The 19,447-nt window shown below is 39.7% G+C and overlaps 1 protein-coding gene across 1 annotated transcript; it reads left to right on the top strand.

Moving 5' to 3' along the window:
• The first annotated feature begins 2,382 nt into the window (after positions 1 to 2,382).
• On the top strand, positions 2,383 to 7,603 carry LOC122041811 (probable potassium transporter 13). Its single transcript, XM_042601634.1, has 9 exons — positions 2,383 to 2,712; positions 3,433 to 3,664; positions 3,737 to 3,985; positions 4,486 to 4,536; positions 4,883 to 5,143; positions 5,218 to 5,270; positions 5,731 to 5,845; positions 6,139 to 6,393; positions 6,502 to 7,603. The coding sequence occupies exons 1-9, from the start codon at positions 2,596 to 2,598 to the stop codon at positions 7,470 to 7,472; spliced, it is 2,304 nt and encodes a 767-aa protein (XP_042457568.1). The 5' UTR covers positions 2,383 to 2,595; the 3' UTR covers positions 7,473 to 7,603.
• The last annotated feature ends 11,844 nt before the right edge of the window (positions 7,604 to 19,447 follow it).

Raw genomic sequence — 19,447 nt, forward strand, 5'->3', positions numbered from 1 at the left:
TCGCTTGTTGCTCCAGTCGCTCGGCTTGCGCCTTCTGTTTCTGTTGCTCCACGAGCTTAGCTGCTCTTGCCTCGATTAGAGCGTCGAGCTCCTCCTGGGAGAGCATCACGGTGTGCGGTCGTCCAGCTTTGTCCATCTCTTCCGCTCGGATGCAGGTGCGTTCCCACAGACGGCGTCAATTTGATCCTGTCCGAACGCTGAGTCGATGGACGCTGGGCACGTGGCGCTCTTCCAACTGATGATGTGGATCTATGACCGACCGTATGGATCTCCGGCGAACCTGCAAGGAAGTCGAGCCGGGAAGGGGTTCCCGACGACGACCCTCCGACGACCCTCCGACGCTCAAGTCAGGCAAGAGGAAAACAATGAAGTGGCTCCAAAGATGAGAGATCGCCTTCCTCCGGTGAAGTTTATGGGCTCTTATATAGAGCTCTAGGGAGGCTTGTGCACACCTGTCGAGGCGTACACGTGTCCTTTACCATACCTCAGTATGGGCTTACCAGAGGAGCATGCCTGACACCATGCTGCTACAGTCCGAGCACCTCTCTGATGGGACAGCAGAACCTTCCGTCGTATGATTATGTGTATGACTTGGTCGTCGAACATGCCTATTGTCAAAAGATGTTCCCCAATGTCCCCTTGTCCTTGTCTCTTTTTTCCCCGAGCCGAGCGTCCATCCGCTCGGCAGGCATTGGCCCGACCGGACGTAGGTATCGGTCCGACCGAGAAGATTTCACTCCATCGCGTGCTCGGCTGAGATTGTTCCTTCACAGCATTGCTTCTTTACGCCTCGGCCGAGCGGACTACCCGCTCGGCCCGGCGACCCTTTTCACCATGAGCGTTGGAAACCCGACTCCCCGTCGGGTTGTCTTTGATTTCGCCCGGACCCATTCGGCCGATCGACCCAACCCTTCTCCGATCGGATGGACCTCATGCTGACCCTTTTGACTTTTGACCTCCACGTGTCATTGGCTCCCCACAAAGGGAGCCCCCCGTCCTTACTATCGGATCACTATGTATACTGCAACCCCACCGTGTCATACGATATCATTGTGCCTTCACTCATTTATCTCCCTTTTCTCCTTTTATAAGCTGTTGTTTTCCCACATTGTCCAACCACAACAATAATAAGAAGAGTAAGTTGTTCCTTTTTTATTGTCTATTTCATTAATTGAAAGAAGGAAGAAAGGAAGAGTTGTAAAGTATAAATTTTATTTTATTAGGTTGCTAGTTATGATGAATATTTAGATCAAAATGAAGATCTCATATATAGGAATACTAAATATTATGAGAAAGTGAGATCATAAATGATTTTTTTTTACTTAGAGTCATAGATAAATTATGAGAATCGATGTATGATTATTTTAACTAGAACCTAGGATTAAGGTCAAAATTTTTAAAATTAAGTTTGTATTTAGCTCCTTAAATTTAAAATTTAGATTTTTATATTGTGAAAATTGATTTATACTAATATTTAATTTTTTTTAAAATCACCCTCTCTAATTTAAAACCCTGGCTACGCCATTGAACATGATTGAATATAGCTCATGACTTTCAAAAATAATTTCAAGCAAAACATAACTTGATTTGATTCGATAATAATAAAAGTTTAAATCGAATTGCTTCATTTATAGTGTTAAATTTATTATTAAATTCAAAAGTAATTAGGTAGAACATCCTTTTGGGCAGAGTTTACGAGCAAAGTTATAAGAATTTAGGTTTAAAATTAATAATATCATATTATTATAGAGATATATGAATATATTTCGGTCCTAAGACTTATAATATTAATAATTAAGGATATACTTTAGCCAAAAGTAAAAAACAATGCATTTAGTTTTTTTAAATAATTAAGGATTTATCTAAAATAGGTAAATCTAGTTAGCCTCATTGTCTGGAGGTGACAGGCTTGACCCCACGAAATTTTTCTACTGGTCATCAGAGTAAATCAAAAAGCCAATATCCTTTGATTACACGACCCATTTGAAGGATAAATTTCTATAAATATACTAATTTATCTAAATCGTATGACAAAAAATGATTCATTCGCCTCCAACTGTCAACTTGTCCCAGGGCGGAAGAGGTAAATTATATTTACAATGTGAATATTTCTCGACAGGTTAATTATATTTTATAAAAGTTACTAAACCGTAATGAATGAGAACATTATAAATATGATGAAGCGGGATCACTTTTTGATAAAAACTGAAAGTGAACACCTCTTTGAGAAAATAGGACGTTTTTTTTCTCCAATTTTTTCCATGTATTTTTAATTTTTTAAAATCAAAATGTATGTTAAATTTATTAAAATATTGGAAATTTAATTCCGTTCAAATTAGTGCATTGATTAAGATGGCAAGGCCTAATAAAGAGAAAGCCAAAGCCAAACTCACAGACGTGTAGAGTTGAATGAAACCAAAAACCACGCGAGACGGAGCCCGAGACGTTTTGGCGCTCTCCGCTCCGCATCCAGTTCGAGCAAAGCAAGCGCAACTTCTGGCCGCCTCCTCCTCCTCCGTAACTGTTCCCACTCTGCGTCGGCTCTCGTTATCATCCCGGATTTCTCACGTCTTTTGAAAAAGTAGAAGATTTTGGATGCCCTTGTTGAAGATTTCAGCGGTGGCGGTCGGAGATTCTGGCGCAGGCGGACGGAGAGGAGGGGGAAGTATGGATTTGGAGAGACAATCTAGGGTCTCGGAGAGCCGGTCTTCAGTGAGTTAATTGCTGTTTTTTTTATTTTGTTTTTGTTTTTGTTTTCTTCCTCATGGCGTTTCTCGTGGTTTTTTTTTTCTGCTTTCCGGCGTTTTTTGGAACGCCCAAAGATTTGAACTTTTCGGAGATTCGAGGATTTGTAGGGCCTGGATATATATTTTTTCGATGTTTTTTTAATGGAAACAGGAACCGAAGTCGTCTTCTTAATGCCTTTTTGGTTAGGGATTTTGATTGCAGATGTTGAGTTTAGAAGTTAGCAAATTCAATTAAGATTTATTTGCTCTATAGGGCAAGTTAGAATTTTGATCCCCTGGTAAGAATATTTTTGTTGTTGTTGGAAAAGTCGATTTTCCATCTGGCTCTATTTTCTTGTACTAATTGTACATTTTACTGTCCTCTCATCAGAATAGAACAGAGTTTGCGGACTTTCTGGCCTCTTGTTTTCAAACATGAACCTAAATATTTATTAACAATCAAACTTTTGTTCATTTATGTTTGAGAATGTTGATTCACGAGGTCTTGGCAGTATTTCTTTTATTCTCATTCACAATTGCACAATAAATTTTGTCCGACCCACCCCTTCGTGAATAAATCACGTACATTTTTCTGGCCATTACACTGTTGTTTCAATGCATTTACTCTGTTCTGATGATTTTTGCTACGCTCTTGACGAACAATCTTTGGGTCTTGATTTCTGTCACTAACTCTTACTGCTTGTAGAAATCATACAGAACCACGCTTTTATTGGCCTACCAGAGTTTTGGTGTCGTGTATGGCGATTTAAGCATCTCTCCTATTTATGTCTTCAAGAGCACCTTCTCGGGCAGGCTACGCCTCCATGAAGAGGATGCTGAGATTCTAGGCGCTCTTTCTCTAGTTTTCTGGAGTCTCACTCTCATCGCTCTCTGCAAGTACATCATCTTGGTGCTAGGAGCAGATGATAATGGTGAAGGTAGTTACTATATTTCAAAATCCGGTCCAGTATACTTGGGTCTTCCATCTTCATTTTCTCTCTTGTATACAGGCGGGACCTTTGCTCTGTATTCATTAATGTCGCGGCATTCAAAGATTGGACTGTCGAGGACATCCCATGCTGCACATGAACATCTGACTGCTTACGAGCTTGAAACTGACTGTGAGGAAACTCGAACTAGTTTACGGATAAAGAAATTTCTCGAGAAGAATCAGACTTCTCGACTTTTGCTACTACTATTTACACTATTAGGGACAAGTATGGTCATTGGCGATGGTTGTTTGACCCCGACAATCTCAGGTATAGTCGGATTCCTGTGAAATGCTGCTTTATGGTCTAAACAATTGAGTAAAATTCTGAAGCTGATTAAAGTAGAAATTTCGCAAGATGAGTTAGTCTTAAATTGGTCATTGTCAGCATTAGCAAAACAAGTGATTATATTGGGGGTGAAATGTGCAAAGCTAAAAGATAATACATAAGTAAACATTGTGGTTCTGGAGAAAAAAAATAAAAATCTAAAACATAACACCATGGGTTCCTTCAAAATGACATCGACAATTGGAGTTGTCAATTCTAGTATTTTCTTCATGAAACTAACTTGAGAGCTACCTATGTGAATTTGCGTGTTTGACGTTTTCAATAGTAAAAAAGGTAAGATACAGATTAAGAACATACTAGGGGCTCAGTTTAGTATTAGAGTATCTGAGGTTTTTTTTAAGAAAGAAAAATTGCACTGCATTTGCATGAAGGTAAATCCTATAATTTGAACTGACATTTTTTTCCTTTTCATATTTCTCTAGTTGTTTCAGCTGTTTCTGGACTCAGAATTAAGCTTCCAGGTCTTCATGAAGGTAAGAGCACAGCCTTTTTCTCTGCCTCTCCTCTCTATCTCTCACACACTTGTGCTTATGTGCAACACACAAGACCAGTACAGCACTAACACTGCCACCAATAACGATCACAACAATTCATCAAAGCACGGTTCATCACAGTATTGAATCCATTTTGAAATAATAATATTTTGGCTTTAGGTGTTTTGCGTTGACTAAAGGTAGGGTACATATATCATTTTTCTTAAAAATGACAAGCTACTCTCTGTTTAAGGAAATTTTATCTTTTTCTATTGCATGGGCACCAGCCAAGAGTTGCGTCGTTGACTCAACAGCTGATATAACAGGCTTATTCTTATTCATGCAGGTTACACTGTTGTTATTTCATGCGTCATCTTAATTGGGCTGTTTGCTCTACAACATTATGGAACTCATCGAATTGGTTTTTTGTTTTCTCCAATCTTGATCGCTTGGCTTATTTGCATAAGTACTATTGGAATCTACAACACCATTAAGTGGAACCCTGGTGTTATTCGTGCTATCTCACCGCATTATATTTATCTCTTCTTTAAGAAGTCTGGGAAGGATGGATGGAGTTCTCTTGGAGGCCTTGTCCTTTGTGTTACAGGTTTGTCACTTCGATATATAATTTACAAACAGCTGTATTTATTTTTTTAGCTAATTATAAATGCGCTTTATTAGGTGCTGAGGCAATGTTTGCTGACCTTGGGCATTTCTCAAAGCTTTCTATTCGGGTAAGATAACACTTGGAATGTTAACTTGTTAAAGTCATTAGAACGATGCTGACTTATAGGTATTAGAAGTTTCTTAACTGATATTATAGATGTTGTTCTATTCACTGTTCTGGATCTGAAACTTACTATCCTGCAATTATCCTTAATTTTCTTTAATGTTAATTATCCTTATTTTTCACTCAGGAACTCACTTTCTTTTAGCATTTTCATTCATGATGTGCTTAATTCTAGTTGTTTCTTGCATGTGTATCATATTTCAGTTAGAAATAGATTGTAGGTAATTCAAACTTGTGGTGAAAGAAACTTGGGTCATTTTTTTTTTTAGTCCGTAGTTCACTTTGCTTTAGTTTCAATAATTAGAAATGCTCTTCAAAATTGTTCTTTCATTCAGCTAATTGTTATTTCAAACTAAGACAAATGAAAATAGTTTTATCTAGATTCTCATTTACTATTTTTTCAGATAGCATTTACGGCAGTAGTATATCCTTGCTTGGTTCTTGCATACATGGGCGAAGCCGCCTACCTGTCCAAGCACAGAGATGATCTCCAACAAAGCTTCTTTAAAGCTCTCCCAGGTGGTTAAACTGACAACTCTTTTGCAATATAAAAAAAAGTCCTGATTTCTCAGCTTACTAGAGGAAGGTCTGGTAATGATCACACTTGCTTTCCTGTCTCCAAAATCTATTCCATTAAAGAGGAGAAATGACCTTAAAATAGTCAAGCATAGGCCCTTTAGAAATCTTTGGTCTGTAAGTTGCTAAAATCAAACTGTTCTGATGAATATTTAGTTGTCACTTCAGATTCTTTGTTTCTTTAGTTGCTAGCATCATCAATAATTTCACCTAGTCTTTTTGAATTCTTAATTCAGATAGAGTATTCTGGCCAGTGTTCGTCATTGCGACATTGGCCACAGTTGTTGGAAGTCAGGCAATTATTTCAGCAACCTTTTCCATTATCAGTCAATGTAGAGCTTTGGGATGTTTCCCTCGTGTCAAAATTATACACACCTCGAACCATATCAATGGGCAAATATACATACCAGAGGTGAACTGGCTTCTTATGCTCTTGTGTCTCATTGTTGCCATCGGTTTCAGAGATACTACAATGATTGGAAATGCTTATGGTATGTTCTTTATTCTTCATTCTGAGTCTCCGACAACTGAAAACAACAAACCTTATTGGTTTGAACTTTGATAAATGATCCATAATTTCTTCTTCTTCCATCTTTTAGGATTGGCTGTAATTACAGTAATGCTGGTGACAACATGCTTGATGTTTCTTATCATCACTGTCGTCTGGAAGCGATCAATATTCCTAGCACTCCTCTTCACCTTGACCTTTGGTTCTCTAGAACTCCTCTATTTATCTGCATGTGTTGCCAAAGTTGGTCATGGAGGTTGGCTTCCCCTTGTTATATCGCTGACAATCTTGACGGCAATGTTTACATGGCACTATGGCACTGTTAAGAAGAGGGAATTCGAGCTTCAAAACAAGGTCAGCCTCGACAGGATACTCAGCAGCAGCCCCAGCCTTGGCCTTGTCCGAGTCCCAGGAGTTGGCCTCGTCTACTCTAACATCATAAATGGAGTCCCACCGCTATTTGCCCACTTTGTCACAAATTTTCCAGCTTTTCATCGAGTTCTCGTATTCGTGTGTTTGCAGACACTAACAGTGCCAAAAGTTCCTCTTCATGAACGATTCTTAATCACAAGAATTGGACAACCTGAGCATGGGATCTTTAGATGCCTAGTAAGGTATGGCTATAAGGATGGAGGTTCAGACAATTTCGAATTCGAGAATCAGTTGCTGCTTAAGCTTGCAGAGTTCCTTGACCAGGAAGGTCGAAATTCTTCAGCCAACGGTGACAAGCCACCGATTGCTAAACCCTCAGAGTCAGTCTCGGATGCTCTTGCTGGGCTTGCAATTGTTGCAGATGGTGGAAAGAAGGTGCGGTTTAAATTGGTTGAAGAAACACAAGAACTGAGGCAAGAGGTGTGGGAATTGCTGGAAGAGAGGGAAGCTGGCGTTTCATACATGATGGGCCACACCTGTGTTGTAGCTCATGAATCCTCGCCATGGATCAAAAAGTTTACAATCGATGTAATATACGGGTTTCTTCGACGAAATTCCCGCAGTCCTGCAGTTTCTCTTGGGATCCCACACTCTTCCCTTATTCAGGTTGGCATGATTTATCATGTATGAAGCCAAGGAAATAAGAACTAGACATCGATCAAAAATTTAGTTCAAAGTTCAGAATGAGACATCAGTTGACAATTTAGAGCAAATGATACATTCCGTGCATGAAGATTGGTAAATATAATTACTCTTCAGAAGAATAGAGGTTGGAAGTCATTAGTCAGGAGATAAAGAGTAATAAAGGTACATTACAAACTTCAATCGTAAAGTCTGTAAATTTTTTAGTTTATCTAATATTTGATCTAACATCATTTTACACAAAGAATGAAGATTTGACTTTACAGTGTATTTCTGTATTCACTTGTTTTTGCAACAGCGTTCATCTTCTCTCTCGCTCTCTTTCTCTCTTAGAAAGAGTGTTTCCAAATTTTTTATGCACATTTGAGTTCAAATCATTCCATAGCGACAGTGAGAAAACAGTTTGGCTGCAGATTTTGATGTGCCATGGTGTTAAGAGAAGTTTCCTCTGATCTGCACCGGTTTCTTTGTCCACTGGTGTTACTAGGTCGTCGAGAGAGGAAAGCTTTTTGGCAGCTAATGAAGAGCCAAGTAAACTACAATGGTCTAGTATTAAGCATAGTTAGGTAATAAACCAATGTGTGGAACCTGACACTGAAAATATCTATTTAGCAAGCACGATATCACAAACTATCTTTACAGATTTCAGATGTTCCTTAGCAAATATAAAGACAAACTAACTACTGATGGCAATGGCTAAAGTCTCGTGACACATTACAAAACACTTGCACAAACCTATACTTCCCCGGAAAGAAGAATCATCATCCCTCCTCAAGGCCAGTGTTTGCATACAATCGAGAGGTCAAAGGCTGGCCAAACCAAAGTGGTAATTCTTACATTGTACCAACAACCCTAGTGTTAATGTGAGTCATCTTGTCATCATAGAGCTTGGCCAAACCAAAGTCTGAGATTTTCGGGTGGAGATCAGCTTCAAGTAGGATATTACTAGCCGTCACATTTCTATGCACAATACGCACTCTTGACTCCTGGTGAAGGTAGGCTAGACCTCTTGCTATACCAAGCAATATATCAAAGTTTTTGGCAAATCAAGATGCAAACTGCTTTTCCCTACAATCCATGAATGGTTAAAGAGATTAAAACCTGTTCCATGTGAGAGTTGTGGGTTGTATTAAAATCTTATGCTTTATCATTGAGCTGCAAATACCATGAGCATTTTCTAATCTTGATTCCCAGGAGTTTAAGAATTGTAAGACTTGTGAATGTTCAATACCGTTCTAATTCTTAACTAGTCGCTTCATGTAAATTTTGTTAACTGGAGCAATGCACAGTATATTATATGAATGCCTTTTGCTTAATAAACCGAAAATTGCTTGGTCTAGACTCTTGTTCTCTGAGTACTCATAAAGCAGAATCCTCTTGTCTTCCCCAACACAGCAGCCATACAACTTTACAAGATTTCGATGCTGCAATGCAGATATAGTTGCAATTTCGGTCAAGAACTGTGCCTTGATGAGATGTTGCTGCAAGTTGCTTGACAGCAATTGCTCTTCCATCTTGAAGTTCTCCCTGCATGGTAGAGTGTTTGTTTCAATAAAGTATCTTTATGGCATTGCCTTATTTTCATCAAGATAATTTAGCAGAAAAGGACACCGATGAATAACTCTTATGAATAAAGTAGATATTTTGAATACAGAGTGATACGGCGAGTATTAAGAGTTATCACGGGGCAAAGAAGGTCAAAACAGTATGTTTAGTTGGGTCAAAGTCAAGAGAGGTGAATGACCATTTCTTTTTGGTAGAGCTGAGTCGACCTAGAGCAGAGCCGATTTGCCAATCTGCTTGGCAGAGTTGAGCTGACTCAAAGCAGAGTTGATCCGTCAATTTGCCTGGCAGAGCCAAGCTAACCCAGAGCAGAATCAATTTGCCTGAGCCGAATGGCTGGATTTCTAGTTTTCCAAGGTTGGCCCGCTAGGGCCGATCGACTGGATTCCCTGTAAAGGCCGATCCGCTAGAGCTGATCCACTACGGTCAACCTGTCAGGGCCAAACGGCTAGATTCCTAGGAAAGGCCGACCTGCCAAAGTCAATTTGCCAGAGCCGATCTGCCAAAGCCGATCTGCCAGGGCCGACCAATTAGTCTTCTCGGCCAACCCGCCAGTCCGACCCACTAAGATAATCCGCTAGGGCCAACTCACTAGGCTTCTTGGCCGACCCGCCAATTCAACCAATTGAGCCGAGCCGACCCATCTGCGGTTAGTCTTATACTGACCGCCGAGGCTTAGATCCCCAATCGAATATATAGCCCATGCCCAATTGGCTTTGCCACTCGAACGCTCCAGCTCACCTCCCCTTCGACTCGACGCCCCTTCCTGGCCCAAATATTTAGATTTACTAGTAGCACGTGGACCCCATGTGGATTGTTAGAATGTCAGAATACGTGGGCTATCAGAACATGTGTATTTTCTAAACACGTGGAGCAGCTTGGTTGACATAACGTAGTCCCACAAGATCTCCTACCAAACATAGACAATATGACCTTTTGACATTTATGACGTGACATGTTCTTTATTATATATGTGACATCCCGTCAGAAGTATTTCCTATAAATGACTTCTTGCAGGCCAGAAAAAAAAGGGGGAGAGAACATACACTCATGTTTCATTATTTCTTTTGCACTGTTTATCTTCTCCATTTGTGACATCGCCGAGTACTGAATTGATCGTCGGAGTGGAATGCCAGGGCGCCCCGGTGTCCTTGCATGTTCTTCCAGAGACGGGGATAACTCATCGACATCTCCTGCAACTCCACTTTCCTCTTGGTCATGTAGACTTAATCAACACCAGCAACACCTCACTGGCATTCCCAGCTCGAAGTCTTCTTCCAATCAACATTCCAGCAGTTCCTCGTTGGTATTCTATCTCCCACTGCTTCCCGATAGGATCACAAAGGTTTGGTGCTGATGACAAATCCATTCAAAAAAAAAAAAAAAAAAAAAAAAAAAACCTTGAAAACTGAACCCTTCCCCCAATGTGTTAGAGGAATTGAAGTCATCAGTGCAGTCCTTAGTTCAACATAACTGAAGGTGAAAGGCTTCACATCTAGTCCTATTAATACTGAAAGCAAAAAAGGGCTGGATCAATCAAACATATGGTGATCCATGGCATCAGACTTGTAAGCAACTATTACCTTCTTCTTCTTCTTCTTCACTTAACCTTCTGTGTCTTTGTCTCAAGAAAATAATTCTACAGAAAGCCAATCCTAAAACTGCAACTCCAACTGAAATGCCCACGATCAAACCTGCATGATTTTTCTTTGAACTTGACAGTCTATTTGATAAGTCTGCATAGTGACACTAACATGTCAGGAGTTTTTTCTTTTAAAGAAAAGAAAACTAGCACAATTGTGCAAGTTACTACCAGGAGATATACCTATAGATGAAATCAATGGGCGATGATATCCTAGTGTCCTAGTGTTGGCAGACAGTAGGTACCCTTGCCAGCCCAAAAGAAATGAATTTCGAGGAAGACACAGCTACAAAGGATTGCCACCAGCCAGCTTTCTGATATCGAAGTCTCTCTCTTTTAGATCATTCTACAACAGAATATATAAACAGGAGAAGAATAACTTAGTTCTCCCTTATGCAATGACAGTGCTTAAATATTTCCTACAGTTAAGGTATGATAGACAGGAAAGTGCAGAATAAACAACTCATTAAGTAAATGAAATTTTGATTAAACAGACACTTTTTTCATCTTAATTAGGGAGTAAGATATGTCTAATGTTGCATCAAAAAGGTATGATTTGCACATCACATGTCAAGAAGATGTAATTTTTATTTGACGTGCGCATAATATTATTTCTTGTCAATGTTCAGTCTTTCCTTTTTTCTTCTTTTGTTTTGGTTTTCCACAAACATCAACTTGTTTGTTAGACTACAAGAATTGGTATTGTGATTTTAATACCTGAATATAAATATCAAACACCCCTCTACGCACACTTTCGAAAATAAGTGTGTCGGAGAAAGCAGTCTCCGCGAACTAGAGCCTAACAGTATAGTTTCCATTCTCAAGACCATGACCATAGTATCTTAGTGAGGATGGAGACAATCTTGCAGTTTGAAACAATTCTGGGTCTAGAATATTTTCAACTATTATAGTTGTGTAAGCAGAAGCAGATGAGCCCATAAAGCGGCCAACACTGCTAACACCCCATCTTGTTGTATCAGTCAAAAAAATATGATGCAGTTGTGAGATTTGCATCATCAACCTCATACAAAGTGTTTTCAGAAGCTCTTATTGCTCTACTGGCACTGCAATTAATTGCAATGGATGCTGAAGTGAAAGATTATGGTTAGGTGAGATGTAGAAATATTTTATCAGTTTCTTTGGAACATTAAGACTGGATAACTTCGCACGGATTGGAAAACTAGGATAGCCTGGAAAAGTGCGTTGGAGACAGTTTAACTGTGAAGGCAAGTTGCTGCACAAGAAACAATGGATGAATGTTCAATACTGAGAGGAAAAAAAATCTTTCACAGAGAAAACTAGAAATATGGAACAAATTGTCTTTTATTAACTTCTGTTGGAGTGGATCAATCACAAAATTGTTTGCCACCAAATTCCTGGACATAAATCAGAATTGAACTTTAATGAAAAAAGGAAAGGAAATTGTGCTTTCAAGTCTGTCAATTATTGATCAGGACAGAAATTGTTAAGGTAATAAAATCTGAACCTAGATATTGGACTTGGACTAAATAAGTTTTGCCAAAGCTCTATTTGATAATATTTACTAAAATTAGTGTTGCTATATTTACTTAACATAATAAATAAATCTTTTAACATACAAGTGTAAGTTTCCTTGGCTAACCCAAGATGGAAAGCTTCCTCATAATTGATTGTATGACAAATCTCTGCAAAGAAACAACACAGCATGTAGATGAATGGAATTCAATGATAGTTAAAAGAAATGCAAGATTTAAGTCAATTTGCATAAAAAATATATAAAGGCATGATACATGTTTGTTAGTTCATTGCTCTTCTACAGAGGTAAGGAACCAGAGAGGCTGTTGTTGCCAAGAAATATGATAAAATAAGAAATAAAAAAGTAAATCAGAACACTTCAAATCTAACTAAACCGGTATCTTAATCATATATTTTGGAGTTGTAGTGAATCTTTTTCTCACAGGAAAACAAGTGAACTCAAATTGAAGAGGGACTACGGAACTTGGTCAGTTATGTTGTTAAAGCTCAAATCTCTGTACAAGCAAATAATGGCAGAAATATAAAAATCTTGCACAGAAATAGATGAAGCTAGGTGATTGAAAAATCCCGATGAGTGAAGTTATGTAAAAATCCTAGTGAGTAAAGCTAGGTGATAGAAAGTCCTGGTGAGTGAAGCTAGGTGAAAATCCTAATGAGTGAAGTTAGGTGGTGAAAAACCCTGGTGAGTGAAGCCAAGCAGGAGGAAATTTAGGTGGATTAAGGTCGATCAGACACTTGGTGTTTTGAAAGTCCAAATGGATCATAGAGGATAGAATACTTGGCACGAGATGGAAAGTCCAAGTGAGTCAAGGTTAACTAAACACTTGGCATGAGGAGAAAAGTCCAATTGGGTCAAAGGATTGACCGAATACTTGGTGAAGAAATCCCAACAAGTCAAGGTTGACCGGATGCTAGGTAAGGATGAGTCCCAATAGGTCATGATTGACCGGAGGATGGGTGAAGGGAACCCTAGACTTAGGTTTGGAAGTTATTGTTCTGTAATCGATTAGGCTAATAGATTACTATAACTTAAGAGATTGTCATAATTGCTTAAGCTTGGTAAGCGATCAGGTTGATCGCTTAAGCTAGGATTTCATGAATGCACAGAAGCTTCAGTAAGGTTGCTTAATCGCTTACGAGCCATTCTCGCGCAAATAGAAGCATGCCTAATCAATTAGGCTAGTCGATTAGGTATGCGCAATCGATTAAGGTAATCAATTATGCTTGAAAACTAGTCGTTGTGAGCATGATAAAAGGTATTCGCGTGTGCTGTTTCATCAACTCTAGACTCCATCTTCTCCGCTAGTTCTTGGAAACTTAGGGCGGAGGTGTTGCTGCACTTCCAAGCTTACAAGAGGCATTCACAAGCAACAAGAGATCAAGTAAGAAGATTTTTCATTTGCATTTATGTATTTACTTCTTGTTTCGAGTTATATTTCTTTTTCTTGAGTTGTAGAGGTTTCTCCACCTCCAGATTATTCCAAGAAAGAGTGTATTTCATAATGGAGAGTGTGCTCGGCATGGATCCTTGGATTAGTCACCTCATTGAGGTGGATATCAAGTAAATTCTTATGTTAGCATTGGGTAGCTTTACTTCAAGTTTTTTTGCTGCACCAACATATACGAAGCGAGCAAACAAGCGAGACGAGCTATTCACCCCCTCTAGCTCTGAAGTGACCCAACAAGTGGTATCGGAGTGAGGCTGCTCTTCACCAGACTCATTGTCGGAAGGGCAACGAGCTAGAGGAAGAAGAAGTTGAAGCCCTAAAGTCAAAGATTTCAAAATTGTTGGGACCGAAAAGTAGCTAGAGGGGGGGTGAATAGCTTGTCGCGTGCTCGTTGCTCGGCGTTGCTTGTTTCTTCAAAGATGCGCAGCGGAAAATACAGAAACAAACCACACAACGCTAACAAGGTTGGTTTACTTGGTATCCACCTCACAAGAGGTGACTCGTCCAAGGATCCACACCTACACACACACCCTCCACTAATAAAACTCTCCTTTATGGTAACTACCAAGGGCGGAGAAGCCCTACAAGACTCAATACAAGAAGAAAGGGAAAGGTAATGAAATACAAGCTCACAAGCTTACAATGAGAGCAAAAACCCTAACCCTAGTTTCTTCTTCTTGCTTTGATCCGCCTCTTGACTTGGAAGAACCTCCAAGAGCCTTCAAGAACTGGCGATCTCGAGCTTGAGAAGAGCTGTAGAGAAGCTGGTGAAGATCTGAAATGAATCGGTGAAGAGATGCCGCAGCCATCGCACGCCTGCAGCTCAAATACGACGCAACGGTCGGATCCCGATCGATTCGAAAACTCCCAATCGATCGGGGAGGCTTTGGATCGATCCACGGATCGATCAAGAGCGCCTCTGTGCTATGGAGAAAACGCCTGGATCGATCCACGGATCGATCCAGCGCTTATCGCGCGAACCAGCAGCGTCCCAATCGATCGGCTGATCGATTGGGACCTCTGGATCGATCCACTGATCGATTCAGAGGCTCTCTGTTCGTTGGGAAAGGCCTGGATCGATCCACTGATCGATCCAGCTCTTGGTTTTTGTCCAAAACCAAGTCCCAAGCCTCTCAAACCAACATTCGGTCAACCTTGACCTGTTGGTATATCATGCCTAGCATCTGGTCACTCCCTTGACTTGCCAAGACTCCCCACCAAGTATCCGGTCAATCCCTTTGACCCACTTGGACTTTTCTCTTTGTGCCAAGTATCCGGTCACTCCCTTGACCTACTTGGACTTCCACTAGATGTCTGGTCAGTCTTGACCCATCTGGATTTCGCCGTGCCTGGCTTCACTCACCAGGTCTTTCACCTAGCTTCACTCACTAGGATTTTCACCTGGTTTCACTCACCAGGACTTTCTTCTGCCTGGCTTCACTCACCAGGACTTCCAATCTGCTTAGCTTCACTCACTAGGACTTCTCTTCTGCCTGGCTTCACTCACCAGGACTTTCTTCTGCCTAACATCCCAATTAGGACTTCCCAGTCAAGTATCCGGTCATTTTTGACCTACTTGACTCTTCTTCAATCAACCTTGTATTGTCAAACATCGAAATCCAAACCAAGACTCAAGCTTGGTCAACCAGGTCAACCTTGACTTGAGGGATGTTGCACCAACAATCTCCCCCTTTTTGATTTTTGACAATACCAACACTATCACTTACAATACCACATATAAGTTAGGCTAATCCCATAGCCTAAACCTTCTTCATGCCGCTAGGTAATGAATACATAAGTTAAGCCCTTCATTCTCCCCCTAAGAGGGCAAACTCCCTCTAGGTAATAAAAGCCTAACTTACTCCCTTTCATTCTCCCCCTATTGGCACACATCAAACCATGCCCCATTTTTGAGCACACATCAACAAATTCACTTGTTGAAAACTCTCCCCCTGAAGAGTTGCTCATCATTGTTCACAACTTCACTCGTTGTGATCAACACGATAATGAAGGTCCCATACCCTTCATTATCCTTAACCCTACATTCTTCCCCAATGTAGGCAAATGCCCATCCTTGAGCATTATCCACTTGAAACCACTTGAACAATGAGGATATCCACTCCCCATTTAAGTTCAAATGCTCAACCTTGAGCATGTTCTTAACGGAAGGTTAACCACCCTCCAAGGTTCATGAAAAATAATTTTTATGTCTTTAAAGAGTCCCTCCCCCTAAAGACATGGTGGTAACTTCTGTCAATGCACCAACAATGACTTGGAATCCCTAAAACTTTAGGAAACCCAATTTTAGAAGTTTCGAGGTTCAAATATTCAAAATTTGAAACAAACCTCAACCTAAACTTCAACTTAGCCTTCCTTAACCAATCCATCCTTGTTTTCCACACGAAAACACCCGTTTTATGTATACAAATGTATTTTCAGGGGTTTGGAATGGTTACCTAGACTAAAATAGGTTCAAAGATGCTAAAATCAGACCTTCTCAACCAAAATCAGCAACTTGGATCGATTGGAGTTGGGTTCCAATCGATTGAACCTTGCTGAATCGATCCATTGATCGATTCAAGATGTGTAGATCGATCGGTTGATCGATCCAGCGAGCTTCTGCTCGCGAGAATTGCCTTCTGAATCGATCCACTGATCGATTCAGATCTTGGTTGCTGAATTTCAAATTCAGCCAACTTCAGAAACCCCTAGAAAATTCTACAAAAATCCAAAAATCATGAAATTTCGTGTAGACATTATTTAGGGCATACTTTATCATGGAAAAATTGTTTTCTATGAAAGTACATCATATTTTCAAAGATTGACACAAGCTTGAAAACTTGCTAAAACTTTAGCGTTTTCTTCAAGTTTGTGTCTAACTATTCAATGGTGATTACTATCAAAAGATAGCCTTCACCAAGGTTTTCCAAAAGCCTTTTAAAATAATTTTCAAAACCAATATCCCATCACATTCCTTGGGCTTAATGCACATGACTTGTACATTAGCTTTCCCAATGATGGACAAACACATAACTATGTGTTTTGATGAACCTAAAACTCAAAGAAATACACTAAATCAACATTATGAGTTTTATTCATCTTCCTAACATCTCACTTGTATCTAATGTGCACTAAAACACATACAAGTCACCTTATAGTCCTTGTGAGATGTGAGATTTTGGTTTTGCCCTATTCTATGGATCATGCATATCTATCTAGGTATTTTAGAGATATTAGACATCCACCTAGGATGTCACTTGTTAATAAGTGTTGTTGAATGCCATTTGTCCTTAATTACAAGGAATTAAACTTAATGCATGATTATTTTATGGCATACATCAAAAGGAAATAATTTCAAAAGAAAATATCCTATAACTACATGATGTATGAATGTCATGACATGATATTTTTGGATTTTTCATAATAAAACAAGAAAAAAATAAAACATGATGCCATGGCATATAATGGGCAAACAATCATGGCAAGGTTTAGCATAAATAAAATATATCTAGATTACCTTTCTAAGTATCCTTAACCACTTAGCTAACTCAAAATATACCACTTGTTTTAACTTAAAACGTTAAACCTAGATTACCCTAAATGCTTCAAAGAAATGCCAAAACCTAAATTGACATTTCTATTTCTCTTGATTTGTTTATGCCACAAAAAAGTTAAGCATATCCTCAAATGTTGGCATATTCCATTTTTCCTCAAGAGTAATCACATAAATCAAGGCCCGGATTCCCTTAAATTTCTAAGAGAAAACCAAAATCCCAACTTGGTATTTCTCTAGGTTTTCCCAATTTATGCCATTTTAAGATAAAATCAATTTTTCCACCATTAGACACATTTTACTCTTTCAAGGAGTAAATAATAATTCCATTTCATTTTCAAAGGTTAACAAAAACCTTGAAAATGCTCCTTGAGTGTCACTTTCCTCTAAGTTGGGTTAACTACCCTTTTAATCGGAGTTGACACTCTCTAACCCATCTATGGGGTAGAGAAGATGCTCCTAGGAACCCAACACCTATTTGTGCTCCTTGGATCTTTTAGGTACTCACTAGGGATAACTTCCCTAGATACCTTCCTAGTGACCTTGTTGGGCTTGTTAGAAGCCTTGATCACATTTTCTAGGTCAATTCTAGGGATAGCCTCCCTTGTGACCTTGTTAGTGACTTTCTTAGACTTCTTAGAAGTTCTAGTCACTTTGGTTGCAAAGATACTTATAGGGATATCTTCCCTTGTATCCTTGACTTGACCTCTAGACTTAGGGTTTGTTGCATAACTATATGGAACCCTATGATAACTAGGCACATCATTTTTAGCTTTGATTTTGTATCCCAAACCTCTATGGTCATTTGATGGCTTTTGTACTCCTAAACCTAGGTTATGCTCATTTTGCCCTAATAGGATATTTTCCAATCTTTTTAGGGTCTCTTCTAATTTATCAAGTCTTGACCTCAAGACTTGATTTTCCCTCACTAAGTCCTTAGTATTTGATTTTTCATTTGATCCATGAGCATTTTTATTCTTGGGCTTGTATTTATTATCCTTAGTGTTCTTGCCCAAATGTCTATCTACCTTCCTAACCTTAGGTTGGGTAGTCTTGGTATGTAGGGCCACATGCTTTTCCTTAATGCCCTCATGCTTTCTATTCTTATGGTAAATTGCATTAAAATGATAAAAAATAGAATTAACATGCTTTTTACCATAACGTAAAGGGGTAGGCTCAATAAATGTTACATTCTTCTTTACCTTGGAGGCTCCCCCTTGACTAGTGCCTCCTTGAGCCTTGACCATCTTCTTCCCCTTGGGGCATTGACTTCGGTAATGCCATTTTTGTTGACACAAGAAGCACACAATGTGCTCCTTGCTCTTTTTTGTCCTGGGGGTTGTCTCCTTGAGCTTCTCCTTGCCCTTTTGTGTCACTTGACCCTTCTTCTTGGCCAAGTGGGGGCACTTGCTCTTGTAGTGCCTACTTTGCCTACACTCAAAACATATTATATGATTTTTATTTTTAATTGAAACATTTATACCTTCTTGTGTAGGGATGGCACTTGCTCCTCCATTTGATATTTCTTGAATTTTGGAGGTGGCACCATCTTCTTCTTCTTCACTTGACCCGGATGTGGAGGCCTCTTCTTGCTCCGGGTTCATTGATCTACACTCCCCCTCAATCCTAGAGGTGGAGGCTTCATCATCTTGTACATGGAACAAGGAGTATGCTCCCTCCTTGTTTTCTTCATTGCACTCCCTTGAAGATGAAGCTTCTTCTTGGACTTCTTCTTCGGAGGTTGAGCATCTCTCAACCTCGGAGTCCTCCTCTTGGTCTTGCTCCAAAGAGTCACCCTCTCTGGATTCTTCTTGCCTTGTATAGTGGAGGGGATCTCTTCATGAAGCTTGGCCAATTTACTCCATAATTCCTTTGCATCTTCAAATTCTCCAATTTTGCAAAGGATGGTGCTTGGCAATAAATTGACCAAAAGCTTGGTCACTTTGTCATTTGCCTCGCACCTTTGGACTTGCTCTTGGCTCCACTTGCTCCTCTTGAGAACTTTGCCCTTTGAGTTTGTTGGAGTCTTGAAGCCTTCCATAAGAGCAAACTATTGCTCTATCTCCATCTTAAGAAAATTTTCGATTCTTGATTTCCAAGAATCGAAGCTCGTGGAAGTGTATGGTGGAGCCACCCTCGTGTCGAATCCGAGACCATCTCGGAATTCCATTGTAGAAGTTGAGCTTTTGAATTTCTTTGACTTTGACAATTTTGCTTCAACTTCTTCACCCTCTAGCTCTTC

Source organism: Zingiber officinale, chromosome 2A, assembly GCF_018446385.1.
Source record: "Zingiber officinale cultivar Zhangliang chromosome 2A, Zo_v1.1, whole genome shotgun sequence".
NCBI classification, from domain to species: Eukaryota; Viridiplantae; Streptophyta; class Magnoliopsida; order Zingiberales; family Zingiberaceae; genus Zingiber; species Zingiber officinale.

Coding starts and splice junctions, on each gene's coding strand:
- LOC122041811 (XM_042601634.1), top strand. CDS start 2,596: ATGCCCTTGTTGAAGATTTCAGCGGTGGCGGTCGGAGATTCTGGCGCA. Junction 2,713..3,432: donor TCTCGGAGAGCCGGTCTTCA/GTGAGTTAATTG, acceptor TACTGCTTGTAG/AAATCATACAGAACCACGCT. Junction 5,144..5,217: donor CCTTGTCCTTTGTGTTACAG/GTTTGTCACTTC, acceptor GCGCTTTATTAG/GTGCTGAGGCAATGTTTGCT.